This window comes from Schistocerca piceifrons, chromosome 4, assembly GCF_021461385.2.
Source record: "Schistocerca piceifrons isolate TAMUIC-IGC-003096 chromosome 4, iqSchPice1.1, whole genome shotgun sequence".
In the NCBI taxonomy this organism is placed as follows: Eukaryota; Metazoa; Arthropoda; class Insecta; order Orthoptera; family Acrididae; genus Schistocerca; species Schistocerca piceifrons.
The window spans coordinates 267209370-267224678 of NC_060141.1; the positions used below are offsets into that span (position 1 = coordinate 267209370).

At 40.9% G+C, this 15309-nt stretch overlaps 1 protein-coding gene across 3 annotated transcripts in view; it reads left to right on the forward strand.

Moving 5' to 3' along the window:
* Positions 1-15309, forward strand: part of LOC124794860 — a 251714-nt gene that overhangs the window by 157081 nt on the left and 79324 nt on the right. For all 3 annotated transcript variants that reach the window (XM_047258530.1, XM_047258532.1, XM_047258531.1), the window contains one exon: positions 13910-13958. In XM_047258530.1, the coding sequence (XP_047114486.1) occupies positions 13910-13958 (49 nt within the window). The remainder of the gene's footprint in view (positions 1-13909; positions 13959-15309) is intronic.

A 15309-nucleotide genomic window follows, 5' to 3' on the forward strand; every position in this document is an offset into this window, starting at 1 on the left:
TTCTACTAATATAGGTAACTGTTCCAAACATATCGATAATAAACCGATTTCAGCTAGCTTGAAACTCTATCTACTCCATATAAATTCACTTTTTATACGATATCTGCTGTGGGCTATATTGGAAAGTTTAGTCTGATGGGTGTATTTCTGGTTGTATTTCTGGTAACTGCAACTAAACAGAGCTAAAAGCTCCTAAACCTGTCCTGTTTTGTTCTCTTGTAAAGTAAACACATATTTTAAAACACTATTTTGTATTTGGAATATGACAGAAGTTTTGGTAAAATTACTTGCTTACTTGAAACATCAATTTCTTTTTTACTGCTCTCATATTGTTACAGCAATGAAAAAAGCTTAGCCCATAAAGTTGACAATGCTAATTAATTTTGTCATTGAAGCCTGGTCTAACGCATTTAGTTTTGTTTCAGAGTACACTTGTTACAAAGTGATGCACATTTCCCAAAACTTTTGCACAGTTGTTAGTTGTGATGAGGTTTCAGTGCAGTAATTTTTTTGCATATTAGGTACTGTCTCATTTACTCTGGCAGTAAATGGAGTACCTCCTATACCAACTTGAAAACCTATGCTTTCAAAACATGATGTGGTTTTAAACTTTTGTATTTACAGACAGGAGCATGTCTCACAATGTCCTGTTCTCCCACTAACTGTCCTTGATCCTTTTGATTTTAAGAAAAGGGGATATAAAACTCAACAGCTGCAGAGAAGGAATCCATATAGGGGAAGGTTACCCCAAAATTAAAAACCTTGGTCCTCGTGGTTGGAAGTTGGGGATGGGTTACCACAGCATCACAAAAAACTTGTTAATGGTACACAGATATCAAGGAAGCCTTTTGGAAATTCGTAATACGAAATGGACAAAAAATGTGGGAACAAGCTATACAATTTGGAAATGGTCTATTCATAGTTTATATAAAACAGGTGCCCCATTCATTCTATACTTTCATTAAAATTACTTTGTAATTGACATTTCACTGAGTCTTGTGGTAGAAGCTGGCTGTGAGCCAATTGCAGCATGTTTCTCAGCCTCCACATGCTCAGTTTGTTGCCTGTTCTGCGGTGATAGGTCTTGCTAGTTGACTCAACCTGCAGTTCGTTGGTGGCCAGGTGCAGTAAGTTGCAGAAGCAGGAGGGAAGGGAAGGGACCACCAAATATGCATGCTCCATTGTGCCACCATAAAAATAATTTTATGCAAATAGGCAAAACTATATCTATTGCTGAAGTTATTACTTTGGAAAGCATTTTAGTTTCTGCTCAAAAATATTGAAAAGAACAATATCAGATTCATAATCATTATCAAGCCGTCATGAAAAAACTATTTGCTTTTGTCCTACAGCATTATTTTTATTGTGTTAAGTGGTTTTCGGCTCCCAAGGCCATGAGACATTTCCTGACTATTGTTGCCAAAAAAGTTACGATATTTGTAAATGACATCGGAAAAGTTACCCATCTAGATCTAGATGTGTAACTTCTTTTCCAATGTTGTTTACAAACAATGTAACTTCTTTGGGGACAATAGTCAGTAAATGTCTGAAGATGGCCTTGAAAGTTGAAAACCGGTTAACACAATAAAAGTGATACTGTAGAACAAAAGCAAACTAGCACTTTTCATTTATTACAATGTTGCTCTACCAAGAACCAATGGAAGATTCTTATTTATTCTGATATTTTGAAATTAAGAAATCTACAACAGGTAATTTGTATAGCTTGCAGTTAAAAATGTTGTTGTTTGTTAGTTTATGTTAAGTGAACTTATTTAATGTATACATTGTGGAGCCACCTTAATGAATTTGTTATTAAGACAATATCAAAAGGAAACTTAGATTATTTTATGTGGTTTGATAAAATGTGGGTAAATGAAATCCATTCAGTGAGAACAGGCTGGACAGACAATTCAGTAACTGGCACCATGCCACAACCCATTGGAAAAGGTAGATATTGATTCTTCTCCATGCAGATACGCCACACCAGCAGGGCTCGTGAAAAACTGTATGTTGTTGTTTAAATCAAAGAAAACTATACATTGTGGAGCCACCTTAATGAATTTGTTATTAAGACAATATCAAAAGGAAACTTAGATTATTTTATGTGGTTTGATAAAATGTGGGTAAATGAAATCCATTCAGTGAGAACAGGCTGGACAGACAATTCAGTAACTGGCACCATGCCACAACCCATTGGAAAAGGTAGATATTGACTCTTCTCCATGCAGATACGCCACACCAGCAGGGCTCGTGAAAAACTGTATGTTGTTGTTTAAATCAAAGAAAACTACTCATATCCACAAAGAAATGAATGGAGATACATTTCCGGTAGCATGGATCTAGTTTCTTTACAGGAAGTTCATTGGGAGGATACTTGTGCCCTTGATGTTGAAATGTAAAATCTTTTATGGTACCTGAGAGACAGGACACAAATTGGGTATGGTATTTTTATGAGTAAGGCTCTAGCTACCGATGTGCATGTGTTTACGTCAGAGATCCTTAGAATAGTAATATTGATACTTGACATAAAGATATGTAGAATGTCATTTGTGAACTGTCATACACCCACAGAATAAAGCACATCCCAAGTGAAGGGTGAGTTCTATTCAGAATTGGAGTTAGTCATGGATACCATAGCAAATGTGAAGTCCTACTGGGCAATGTGAGTGTTGAAGTGGGAGGAGAAGATGTGTTCCATTCAGTAACTGGAAGAGACAGTTTACATGAACTCAGCAACAATGGCATCAGGGTCATAACCTTTGCAACATCAAAGTTGTGTTTTTCAACAGCACAAATTTCCAATCAAAGGATGTACACAGAGGCACTTTGGTGTCACCAGACGCTAAAACAATTAATCAGAGCATATTGCAAATTACTGGATGATGGATTTAGAAACAACACAGGGCTCAGAGTGCGGGAGCAATGACTTCCTAGCAAAAAAGCTGCCTATCTACCATGTCGAAACACTCAAGACATACTGCAAAGAAAGATGAAGTTCATCTCCAGCTTAGCAACCGATTTGAAATCCTGAATAAATAGGATTCACAAAAGAACCCATAATAAGTGTGGAAAGAAGTTAAGGATGCAGTAAATGATGTGGCAAAAATCAGTTATTAAGAAGCAGAAAAGGGGCAAGATGATTTGGTTTGGGGAACAAATGCATTAAGACATTAGCCAAGAGAAGAGAAGCGAAGGAGAACTGGCGGTGAGGTGTAGATTTTGCATAAGGCAAAGCACAATTCAAAGAGTTATGGAGAATTATACAAGCAACCCTGAGGAAAGGAAGGAGAATGTATGTCAAAGGAATGACAGAGAAGGTTTAACAAGATTTCATGGGAAAAGAGGTGCAAAAGATGTACTGTGAAGTTAACTTCTTGAAGAAGGGATACCGGTGCTGACAAAAATTCATCAACAACAATAAGGGGACCATACTCACCAATGAATTCGATATTGCTGAGAGGTGGAAACAATACTTCAGTGAGCTCCTCAACGGTGATGGACCGGAAGATCTGTTTAAATGTCAGTCACCTGACATTGTAGATTTAGATTCTCCACCGCCTACACTGGAGGAAATAAAGAATCACATAATGAAGCTGAAGAAGAATGACAGTCCAGAAGAAGATGGAATCCAGGCAGTAGTAATTCAAACTGGATGGGAGAGACTCCAAAAGTAAAATTAATCAAGACTATCTAGATTTTGGAGGACTGCAGTTACATGCCCTATACACATGGAAGGTGATAAAATAGGCTGCACCAACTACTGAGGAATTGCCCTCCTGAATGTCTCTATCATTCATGTCCAACTGTATACTGGACAGACTCCAGCTATTTGCAGAAAAAGTTATTGGTGAATATTAGGAGGGTTTCAGAAAGGGATATTTGACTGTCAAGAACATCTGTGTGCTGTGACAGGTCACTGAGAAGATGTAGGAATATGATGTTGACCTGCTTGTGTTCTTCATAGATTTTAATAAACTGTATGATTGCAGCTGCCTGGAGAGCCTGACAAATTGCCTAACTGAGTCTAAATACTCAAGAAAGTCACCAGCCCAGTTTGAGTTTGTTTCACTGATTCAGAAGGTAAAGTGAAGTTCTAGAACAAAGTCATGGAGAGCTTTTACTAAACACATGGTTGAGAAAAGGAGATTATGTGTCACTGATATTATTCAGCCCAACACTCCAAAGACAATGAGGGAAGCTTTCCAGAAGATCATTGATGGGATAGAGGCCGAGGTTGAGAAAACTACACATCTCACATTTGCTGGTCATGTGGTGCTGTGGTTCAGATCCAAGCAGGAACTGATACTGATGAGTGATGGCATGGAGGTGGCAGCGAATCAGATACGGAGTGCCTGGTGATGAGTAGGACTCATCCTGTTCAGGAGACCCGTTCCAGCCTCTGGTAGTCAGAAACCAGTCACATGAAAAGGTTCACAATTTTAAATATTTCGAGGGAATCTTTAAAAAGGATGTATTGTGTGTGACATAAATCAAAGAGAGGGGTCCAAGCTGCAGACTAATCATACTTCAGTCTGAGTAAGCTTTTTAAATTGTACTGTCTCTCAAGGAATTTCAAACTCCAGCTGTACAGAACAGTGATCCAACTTGTAGGGCTCTTTGGTCATGAAACTATGAGTGTCTGGAAAAATGACTTAAATAATCATCTCATTTTTGAGCAAAAAGTCCTAAGGAAGACCCATAGTCTGGTACAAGATGAGATCACTAGAGTATGGAGGATCTGGCGTAAATGTGAACTGGTTGAAATCTACAATAGACCAAACATTGTAGGCCAGATGTGAAGCCAGTGTCGTGCATAGTCAGGACGTGTTGCTAGGATGGATGAACACTGGTGGCCTTTGAAATGCATGGAGTGTACTCCCTGTGGAAGAAGACCAGTAGGAATACCAGAGAAAAGGTGAAGCAATGGAATCCACGAGGACTTGCTGCAGGTCAGTATGGAGGGTGTGTGGCAACAGAAGGCACAAAACAAAATCCAGTGGAAGCCTTGTAGCTGCACACAGTCCTCTGGTCCTGACTGTGTAAAGTAAAGTATACACTGTACAGCTATTGAGAAACCACTAGGCAACAAGAGAATGAGGAGAAGAAGGCAAGCTACTGCTTTCATGCTTTTAACAGGGTAACATTTGAGTATGTATCCCATCTTTCAACTTGCTAAGAGTACTGCTTGTACAATGTCTTTGATATAAAATACAACATGTATTACAACTGACTTTTTGAATGTTTTTAAACAAGTTAATGCAACCTATTAACCAGTTGTTATCTTTTTATTGTGTACTAATTGTGTTATTCAGTTGTGACTTTATACATCTACATTTGTGTTTGACATTCTGATATCCATTCTACTATTTCAGTGTGGAAGAGACATCATCAATCTTAAAGAATTTGTTGCCTGCATTTTTACGCCCACAATGAAGCGGCTTAATTAATTATGCTGTCTGTAGTAGTACACCAGTGTAGTGTCTTACAGAATCTTTTCACTGCGTGTGTGTGTGTGTGTGTGTGTGTGTTTGGGGGGGGGGGGGGTGTTTAGTTATGACGGAGGACTTCCTCTAAAACTAATTAATTTTGTTGGTGCCCGTTGACTGTTAGGTGCCATATATATTTTGTGAGCAATGATGTATTCTCCATGTACATATTACCTAAATTTTATTTGTTTTGTATACAGTTGACACTCTTCAGGATAACTACCATTGGGTTTGTAATCAACAGATCAGCAAATATCATACTTATGTACTACATTAATGTGCCTTAATAAAATTATTATTAATAAAAAGAGCCATTCCATGTACAGGGTTGAAGAATAAATAGTGAAAAAGAACTGATGATGCACTGAATTCAGTCATTATGTTCACATGCTGTCACACGCAAAGAGTTTGCACATCTCTGTATTCTTATTTTAGTACTCTTTTCCTTTGAAATATCAAGAAAATTAAAACTGATAGAAAGGGAGAGATACATGCCACCAACTCCTTGGCTAAATCATCTCTTATGACTGTCCTTCATATTAGTTGAACACATTACAGCTGCTGTACTTATTTCTAATTTGGGCCATTGTTTTACGTAGCCGTGGCAGTAATATAATCTGCGAGAGTTGACATCGTGTGTTTTTCCTGTTAAAAGTGAATAATGCATTCCGAATTTGATGTGGTTCTGGGAAAAGTGAAGAAATTGTTAGTAAACAGCACTATAATGAAATTAAATTTCACATTCATTATTTATTCTAGGAGAGAGAAATTTGTCTTTTTTAGAGGAGTAACTTTAATATAAAAAGGAAACTACATTACTGACAATACCATTGTTGTTTTGTTGTTGTTGTGGTCTTCAGTCCAGAGACTGATTTGATGCAGCTCTCCATGCTACTCTATCCTGTGCAAGCTTCTTCATCTCCCAGTACCTACTGTAACCTACATCCTTCTGAATCTGTTTAGTGTATTCATCTCTTGGTCTCCCTCTACAATTTTTACCCTCCGTGCTGCCCTCCAATACTAAATTTGTGATTCCTTCATGCCTCAGAATATGTCCTACCAACCGATCCCTTCTTCTAGTCAAGTTGTGCCACAAATTTCTCTTCTCCCCAATTCTACTCAATACCTGCTCATTAGTTATGTGATCTACCCATCTAATCTTCAGCATTCTTCTGTAGCACCACATTTCGAAAGCTTCTATTCTCTTTTTGTCTAAACTATTTATCGTCCATGTTTCACTTCCATACATGGCTACACTCCATACAAATACTTTCAGAAAAGGCTTCCTGACTCTTAAATCTATACTCAATGTTAACAAATTTCTCTTCTTCAGAAACACTTTCCCTGCCATTGCCAGTCTACATTTTATATCCTCTATATTTCGACCATCATCAGCTATTTTGCTCCCCAAATAGCAAAACTCATTTACTACTTTAAGCGTCTCATTTCCTAACCTAATTCCCACAGCATCACCCGATTTAATTCGACTACATTCCATTATCCTCGTTTCACTTGTGTTAATGTTCATCTTATATCCTCCTTTCAAGACATGAACTCTCTCATTGGGTAATCAAGGAGCATTATCGTGTTAAAAATTAAATGCCTAAAAATAAGGAAAAAAAAAAAACAGTCAGGGTATTACTGAACAGGAAATAAGAATGTTGACAAAAATTAGATTCACCTAACATCTTTGTCACAGAAGTGGGCAATTGAGAACCGATATAGCGCATTGTTTCCCATCTAACTTTCCTTGCTTCAACAGAACCTTCCTTGATTTTGTAACCCCTTCCTCCAGCCTATCTTGCCAATCTTTCAGTTGTTCTGTAATATATCAATGGCAGAATGTATGTTTTTGAAACATTGTTGTATGGAATAGTATACGTAGCTTTAAATGACTTGCAATTATGTTTGTAATGATACTTGTTCATTGTTTTCCAGACTTTTAAAAACAAACCTTGCGGTGTTCACATGCATAGTTTTCAACTAATATTTTAACACCCCCTGTTTGGTTACTATCACGTAGTCATACTTTCTCTCAGTAATTAAGCTACGGCAAAACAAAACAAGGAACTTATTCCTTTGCAGTTTCCTTCTATCTTACCAAAGTCTTTGGTAATTGATACAATAAAATGTTTCTAGGCAAATTAATGTTAAATTATTAATGATACAGCCTTCACCGACATCCTGTTTACATGATATTTACCTCTACTACGTAAAATAGACTTCTATGTTAAAAGATTCCATCAACAGAACAAAATAAAAATTAAGATAAGGTATTGCTCAAGGTTCAGTCTCTCACCCCCATGCACCCCCTCCACGCGCACACACACACGCACAGGCACACGCGCATTTAGTGCAATGGCCCATCCTAACTTCGAATGGCTATTCAGGAATTGGCCCCATGCGATGAAGCTATTCAGGATACATGCTACTGACCGTCTCAAGGATTTGGGTCTATCAGACCTCCAGATACACAACCAAGAATAGAGAGCATTGCCTTGTTAGTGTCTTCAGAGGCCCAAAGTTATTTTAAGCATGACACAGTACAAGAAAACTTGTACTCCAATTTACATTTTTAAAACTTCTTTTTCTTCCATTTTAAGTACATATCACAGTTTTATCATTGTTTATACAGATGGATCCCAGCGAGAGAGTGTCCTCCGTCGTTCTGCTGTTTTCTTTGATAGGGTTTTCAAAGTGTGTCTTCCGAAACAATTTGCAAATTATGATGTGGAGTTACATGGCATTATGTTGGCAGTGTAGAGGATTCACAAACATCACCGAACAAGGTTTCTTGTCTGTTCTGACTTGGTTAGTGTACTACAAGCACTTCACCAAATGTATCCAGTAGACCAGTTGATTCAGCTCATCCATGAGTCTTTACAGTGGCTCCAACACCATGACAATGATGTGATTTTTTACTGGGTACCTGGCCACATTGGAACACAGGGAAATGACATTGCCAACAAAGCAGCCAAGGAAGCATGTTGGGATGGTGTTGTCCATCAGTGTCCCATCCCATTGCACACCATCATCTCATTTTCTGATAGACGCATCATGCGTCAGTTGGAGACTGAATGGTTGCAGATGACAGAATACAAACTGTGGTGGCTCAAATCGAACACACAGGCGTGGCCGACTTCATGTCAATCTCACCACTGGAAAGACATTCTGCTTACCAGACTGCACATTGGACATAGTCCTTTAACACATGGCTTCCTCCTCTGGCAGGAGGATCCAGCACTCTGTGAGGTTTGTGTTATGCCACTTTCAGTTCAGCATATTTTGGTAACATGTGTTCTATATACTGATATTAGGGCAGCCCTCAGTCATGATGGAGATCTGCCCACCATCCTCATCGATACTGCTTCCAGTGTTACAAGAGTGTTGAAATTTTTTGAACTGTCAGGCCTCATCCTCAAATTGCTGGGGAAGTGAGGCAGACTTTAATGGATTATCAACTGCTCCGCATTTGGGGACGAAAGCTGTCCTCACATGCAGGGGCAGCTTTCGTCCCCACCCATAAGATTGTCATGCTGACTTTCTGTCAAGGCACTGATGACCATGATGTTGAGTGCCACTCACATTAATTCATCACATCATCCTATCTTATTGATTTCCCTGGTACTCAAAGTATATGAAGAATTGTTTTCACTAAATGTAGCAGACATGGAATGAAAACAACACTTCGTGTGACAAGGGACTAGGTACCAGAAATGTAACAACTGGTAGTAGCAGATATGAGCAGAGGTAGATAAGAGTGATACCATTAATTACCTCACAGTCTGCAATATCCTCTTGATAATGACGTGAGCACTTAAAAACTGCAAAGGGTTTCAGAGCTTGAGAAAAATCTGTTTACTTGTTCTGTCGTGAGCTATACATTTGTAAACTGCTAAATACTTATTTGGGAATAAATAAGATGACTCAGCTGAAGGCAGAAGCACTACATCATCGATAAGTACACAAACTAAAGGTAGAAAGCACTTCCTTTTTCAAGCTTGTAGGAAAAACATGCACGCCCACGTGCATGCTTCCCCCCCCCCCCCCCCCCCCCCACACACACACACACACACAGGCACACTCCTGCCTCCCTGCATTGTGCTCAGTTGACAGCCATCTCTTTCCTAGCCAATGGTGAGGGTGCTGGGCTGGGGTGAGGGTGTGGTTTGGTGAGGGGTGGAGAGAGGCAGGAGGTAGGGAGGGGTTGAGGGAAGCGTCTAGCAACTCGTGGGATAGTGGAAGCTGTCTGTAGGCTAGCTAGGGGTGTAGGTGGCAGACACCTGGGCACACAATTTCCTACACTAGGGCATGAGATAATAGTACACCACTAGCTGATGTGGAGAGACAAATTGGGCAGGGGTGCTGAGACGGGGGATGGTGTACGCACACACGCTATTGCATGGGGGTGGGGGGCAGTGACTTACCTTAGGTTTAGGCCTGGATGGCTATGAGAGTGAAGCTTGTGCTGTAAACTAGCTACCATCTGCGCAGCTGAGAAAAGTAGTTGTTAGTGGTGGTGGTGATGGTGGTTAGGAAGATCCAGATAGCATGAGTTGTGAAGCAGCCACTGAAATCTTGCATGTTCTCTGCTGCATGTTGTGCTACTGGCTGGGGGATGAGAATGGCATAGGGGTGAACTAGGATGTTGTGGAGGTTGGGTGGGCAGTGGAACACCACTTGGGAAGGGGTTGGAAGTATCTAGGGTAGGATGTTCCTCATAACAGGGCATCATAGATAACCAAAGCCTTGATGAACGACACAGTTCAGTCGTTCCAGTCTGGGGCAGTATTCGGTGACAAGGGGGGGGGGGGGGGGGCTCTTCTTTGTGGTTGGTTCTTGGGAGTATAAGGTTCCTGTCCGAGGGTCCAGTTTATAAAGATGTCATCAATAAACATGAACCAGACCAGGTGTTTAGGGTTTTAACAAACTAGAAATGTTTCCTCTAGGTAGCTCAGTAGGAGGTTGGCATAGGATGGTGCCATGCAAGTGCCCATGACTGTGTCATCGATTTGCTTGCATACCTTTCCTTCAAGGTGAATTAGTTTTGTGTTAAAATGCAGTTGGTTAGGTGTATGAGGAATGAAGGTGTGGGTTTGGAATATGCAGGGCGTTGGGAGAGGTAGTGTTCAATCGCTGTATGACGATAGGCATTGGCATGAGGGATATTGGTGAATAGGAAGGTTGCATCAACAGTGGTGAGTAAAGATCTGGGAGGTAAGGGTTTAGGGATGTTGGAGAGCAGGTGCAGGTAGTGGTTGAAATCTTTGTGGGATGCTAGGTTCTGGGTCATTGGTTGGAGATGTTGATCAGCAAGGGCCAAGATTCTTTCAGTGGGGCTCTGTAACCAGCCAAAATTTGGCGCCCAGGATTGTTAGGTTTGTGGATTTAGGAGAGCATGTAGGAGGGGTGGGGGGGTGTATCGGCTGTTGTTGGGGTGAATAGGAAAGTGGATTCAGGGGAGGGCCTGAGGGTTTCAGCAGGGATTGGATGTTATGTTAGACTTTTGGGGTGGGGTCACTTCCGCTGAGCTTGTAGGTGGAGGTGTCGGACAACTGGTGGAGTCCCTCCACCAGGTAGTCAGTCTGGTTCATCACAACAGCAGTAGAACCTTTGTCTGCTGGGATTATGATCAGGTGAGGATCTGCTTGTAGGTTGTGTAGGACTGTCCTTTCTTCTGTTGAGAGGTGGTTGTTCTTGGGGGGGTCCTGGGGAAGGATGATGAGGCCAGGTTGGAAGTTAGGAATTTCTGGAAGGTGACCAGAGGATGGTTAGATGGGAGTGTGGGAAGGTCACGGTCAGATGGTGGTATGAACTGCGACAGGCAGGGTGTTGGAGGGGTTGATGGCAAAGAAGTGTTGTCACTGTAGGGAGCGGGAGAAGGAGATCTGTCATCACGCGTAAGAGATACAAATGAAAAAGGCACAGGCAGATCAGGAGTGATATGTGAAGGAGGGTGGATTTTGAGTTATTTGAAGTTTGTTAAACTGTTATTGGGAGTGGCAGTGCATGTGGAGTTGTGTGTGTGTCTCTCATAACGGACACTGTAAGTACTACAGGGTGTAACAAAAGTAGCGTGCGACCGCATGTGTTGTGGTCATTGCAGAGTTTGTTATAAAGGCGAGAGGAAAGAAACATAAGGCCCTTTCCAGATCCTCTCCCCGGAATCCATCTCCCTACTCACCCCAAAAACAGCCCGCACACCCACCTTCTACATGCTCCTCAAAATCCCCGAACCTAACAATCCTAGGTGCCCTATTGTGGGTGATTACAGTGCCACCACTGAAGAATCTCGGCTCTCGTTGATCAACATCTTCAACCAATTGCCCAGAACCTAGCATCCCATATTAATGATTCCAACCACTACCTGTACTGGCTCTCAACCATCCTTAAACACTTACCTCCCGGATCCCTACTCATCACTGATGATGCAACCTTCCTATACACCAACATCCCTCACGCCCATGGCCTCACCGCGATTGAACACCACCTCTTCCAACACCCTGCAGATTCCAAACCCATCACTTCATTCCTTATACACCTAAGCAACTACGCCCTACCTCATCTTTGAAGGAAGGTGTACAAACAAATTCGTGGCACAGCCATGGGCACCCACACGGCACCCTCTTACACTACCCTCTTCATGGGCCACCTAGAGGAAACATTCCTAGCTTCCTAGAACCCCAAACCTCTGGTCTGGTTGTGGTTTACTGATGACATCTTTATAATCTGGATCCAAGCCAGGAACCTTATTCTCATTCCTCCACAACCTCAACACCTTCTCTTCCATTTACATCACCTGCTCGTACACCTATCTTGCCACCTTCATAGATATCAATGTCCTCCTCTCAGATAGCTTAATCCACACCCCGTACCACAATAAACCCACCAATCACCAACGGAATCTACACTTCAATGGCTGCCACCCCTTCCGCACCAAAAATGCCCTCCCTTACAGTGTGGCCACCCATTGTACATACATCTGCATTGATGAGTACTCCCTTGTGCTGTCTGCTGAAGACCTCACAAAGGCATTTGCAGACAGGCAATACACTTTAGACCTAATTCACAAACAGATCTTCTGTGCCATGTTCCACACTCTCCTGATCCTCACATCTATCCCAAGAATCAATTGCAAAGAAGCATCCCCCTTGTCACCCAGAACCACCCTGGACTGAAACAACTGAACCATGTCTTTCACCAGAGCTTTGATTATCTATTATTATGCCCTGAAATGAGGGACATCCTACCCAAGATTCTGCCAACTCAACCTGCTCAACATCCTAGTCCACCCCTACGCCATTCCCACTTCCCATCCTAGTCCACCCCTACGCCATTCCCACTTCCAATCCCCTGCCACAGGGATCATACCACAGTGGAAGACCCAGATGCAAGACCTGCCCAATCCACCAACACCTACTCCAGTCCCGTGACAGACTTATCCTATCCCATCAGAGGCCAGGCCACCTGTGAAAGCAGCCTTGTTATGTACCAGCTCTGCTGCACCCACAGCACAGCATTTTACATTGGTATGAAAAACTGACCAGCCATCAACTAGAATTAATTGGCCACCACCAAATTGTTGCCAAAAGCATGGTGGACCATCCAGTGGGCACAACATAAAACACAGCACAACATGTGAGATTTCAGTGGCTGCTTCACAAATCGTGCCATCTTGATCCTCCCCACCATTAGCAGCTTATCCAAGCTGTGCAGCTGGGAGCTTCAATCTCATAACCTTCCTGGCCTAAATCAAAGCTAACTCACTGCGACCCCCCTCCCTCCATTCCCCCCTGCCACTCATGTCACACCATTCCCTGTCCCAGTATCCTGCCCAATTTGTGGTCCCACATCAGCTAGATGTGTACTGTTATCTCACAATGTAGTCTATGAAATGGTGTGTCTAGCTATCTGCCATCTGTCCCCTCTACCTGCACCCCTAGCTAGCTTACAGACAGCTTTCCAATCTCTTACAAGCCACCAGACACTTCCCCCAACCTCCTGCCTGCCTCGCACCTTTCTCCATCCCTCACCCCTCCCATTACACACCCTGTGAGCCAGGAAAGTGCTAGCAGTCGACTGAGCACAACGTATGGGAGGCAGGTTTATGTCTCTGTGGGGGGTGTTCACGATTGTCCGACAAACCTGAGAAACGCATTCCGAAAGCTAGACAAGCTTTCTACCTTTTGTTTGTGTGTCTATTGCAGCACTTCTGCCTTTCAATGAGTCATCTTCTTTATTTGTAAATAATTTGTAAAACTCAGCCAGAACTTTCCAAAATTTTCATAAATACTTATTTTGTCATATAATTGATTCCTTTTTGTTATATAAGATCTTTGTAATTGTTTTCCCATTGTTATATAAGATTTCTCCTCTTTACTTTGTACAACTTCTATTTATTTATGATTTTTCTCATCTTTCAGGCAAACAGTAAAGTTGTTAAAACACTCCTGGATACATCTGAAGGCTCAGGTAATAGCAATAAGTAAAGCTTATTCTTATAGTAAAGATAATAAAATGAAATTAAATAAAAATAAGGCAGCAATAATTATTTATGTAGTAGTAAGTAGTCCTGCGTTGAAATGCAGAGAATGTCAAAGTGACTGTTCTGCTTAAGGGTGTAAGTCGGTAGTCAGAAAATATCTGCAAAATATAAGTAAATCGTGCTAGTTTCCTGCTGCAAAACTATTTTTTTATTTTATCACATTATAATCACTGTGACTTTCTGCACATTTGAACTTACTGCTCAAATGCTTTGGAATACTATCTACCTTTTTCTGTTATTTAGAATACATAACTTTCATAGGGGTTAAAATACTATAAATTTACTTGAAAACTGCTGTTGTACGGAAAATACTTGTTTGATATTGTCTTGCCATCCATCAGAGGCTATGTCCTTCCTACAAAAATCACAGAAAAAATATTCTATAAAATAATGAGGCAAAATTGCTGACCATCACTTGCCTTCACAATGTTAGTACTGCTGATATACATATATGAAAAACCTGCACCATCCTAGCTATTGCAATTAATAGTGCTTGCCTTGGAATGGAGAGAGAGGAAGCGAGAGATGTTGAAAAGGAGGGCTGTGTCACTCAAACTCGAGGAATGAAGTATTTGTTCCAAAAGATTGGAGTGTATGTACTTTAATATGTACTTTTGGCAGTACTGACATTTCTCCTGAAGGTAAGAAGCGACCAGTAATTCAGTCTCGAGAGAATTTTCCTTTTGAGTTAAAGTGGCTACTCTTGTTACTTTTTATTCATGTATAAGTACCTATCTATACATTGGTAGGACTGATTTCATATCATAAGAATACTGTGACATCTTAAGAATAGTGGCAAAAAAATCAAAGGGACCCCTGTATAATGTCTGAAATCAACAGTTCAGATAATAAAGTTAAATCTATAAGGGTAATAGCTGAAATGCAAAACTAAAAAACTCATTAAGAAATTTAAGGTTATAGCTATTAAAAAACAGCCAAATAATAAGTGAAGACAGTCAGGAAACCAACACATTTAGAAATCACTTCCTGGAAGTAGCTCAGAAAATTGCAGTTGACAGTTTAATAAAAAACAACGCAACAACAGTGCCAACACCACATACATATGAACAAAGCGTAATTACTCTGCTCAACTACAGAAATGAAGGATGTAATTAACTCTCTCAAAAACCAACAATTTCTACATGATTTAAAATTTAATATGTGAAATATTAAAATCTGGTTCTTTGTATGTAAGTAACTAGTCTTTTTCCTGCATTTTCAGATGCATACTCATTTCACACATGTATTGCTCATATCTCATCCTCAAACTTCACTGTA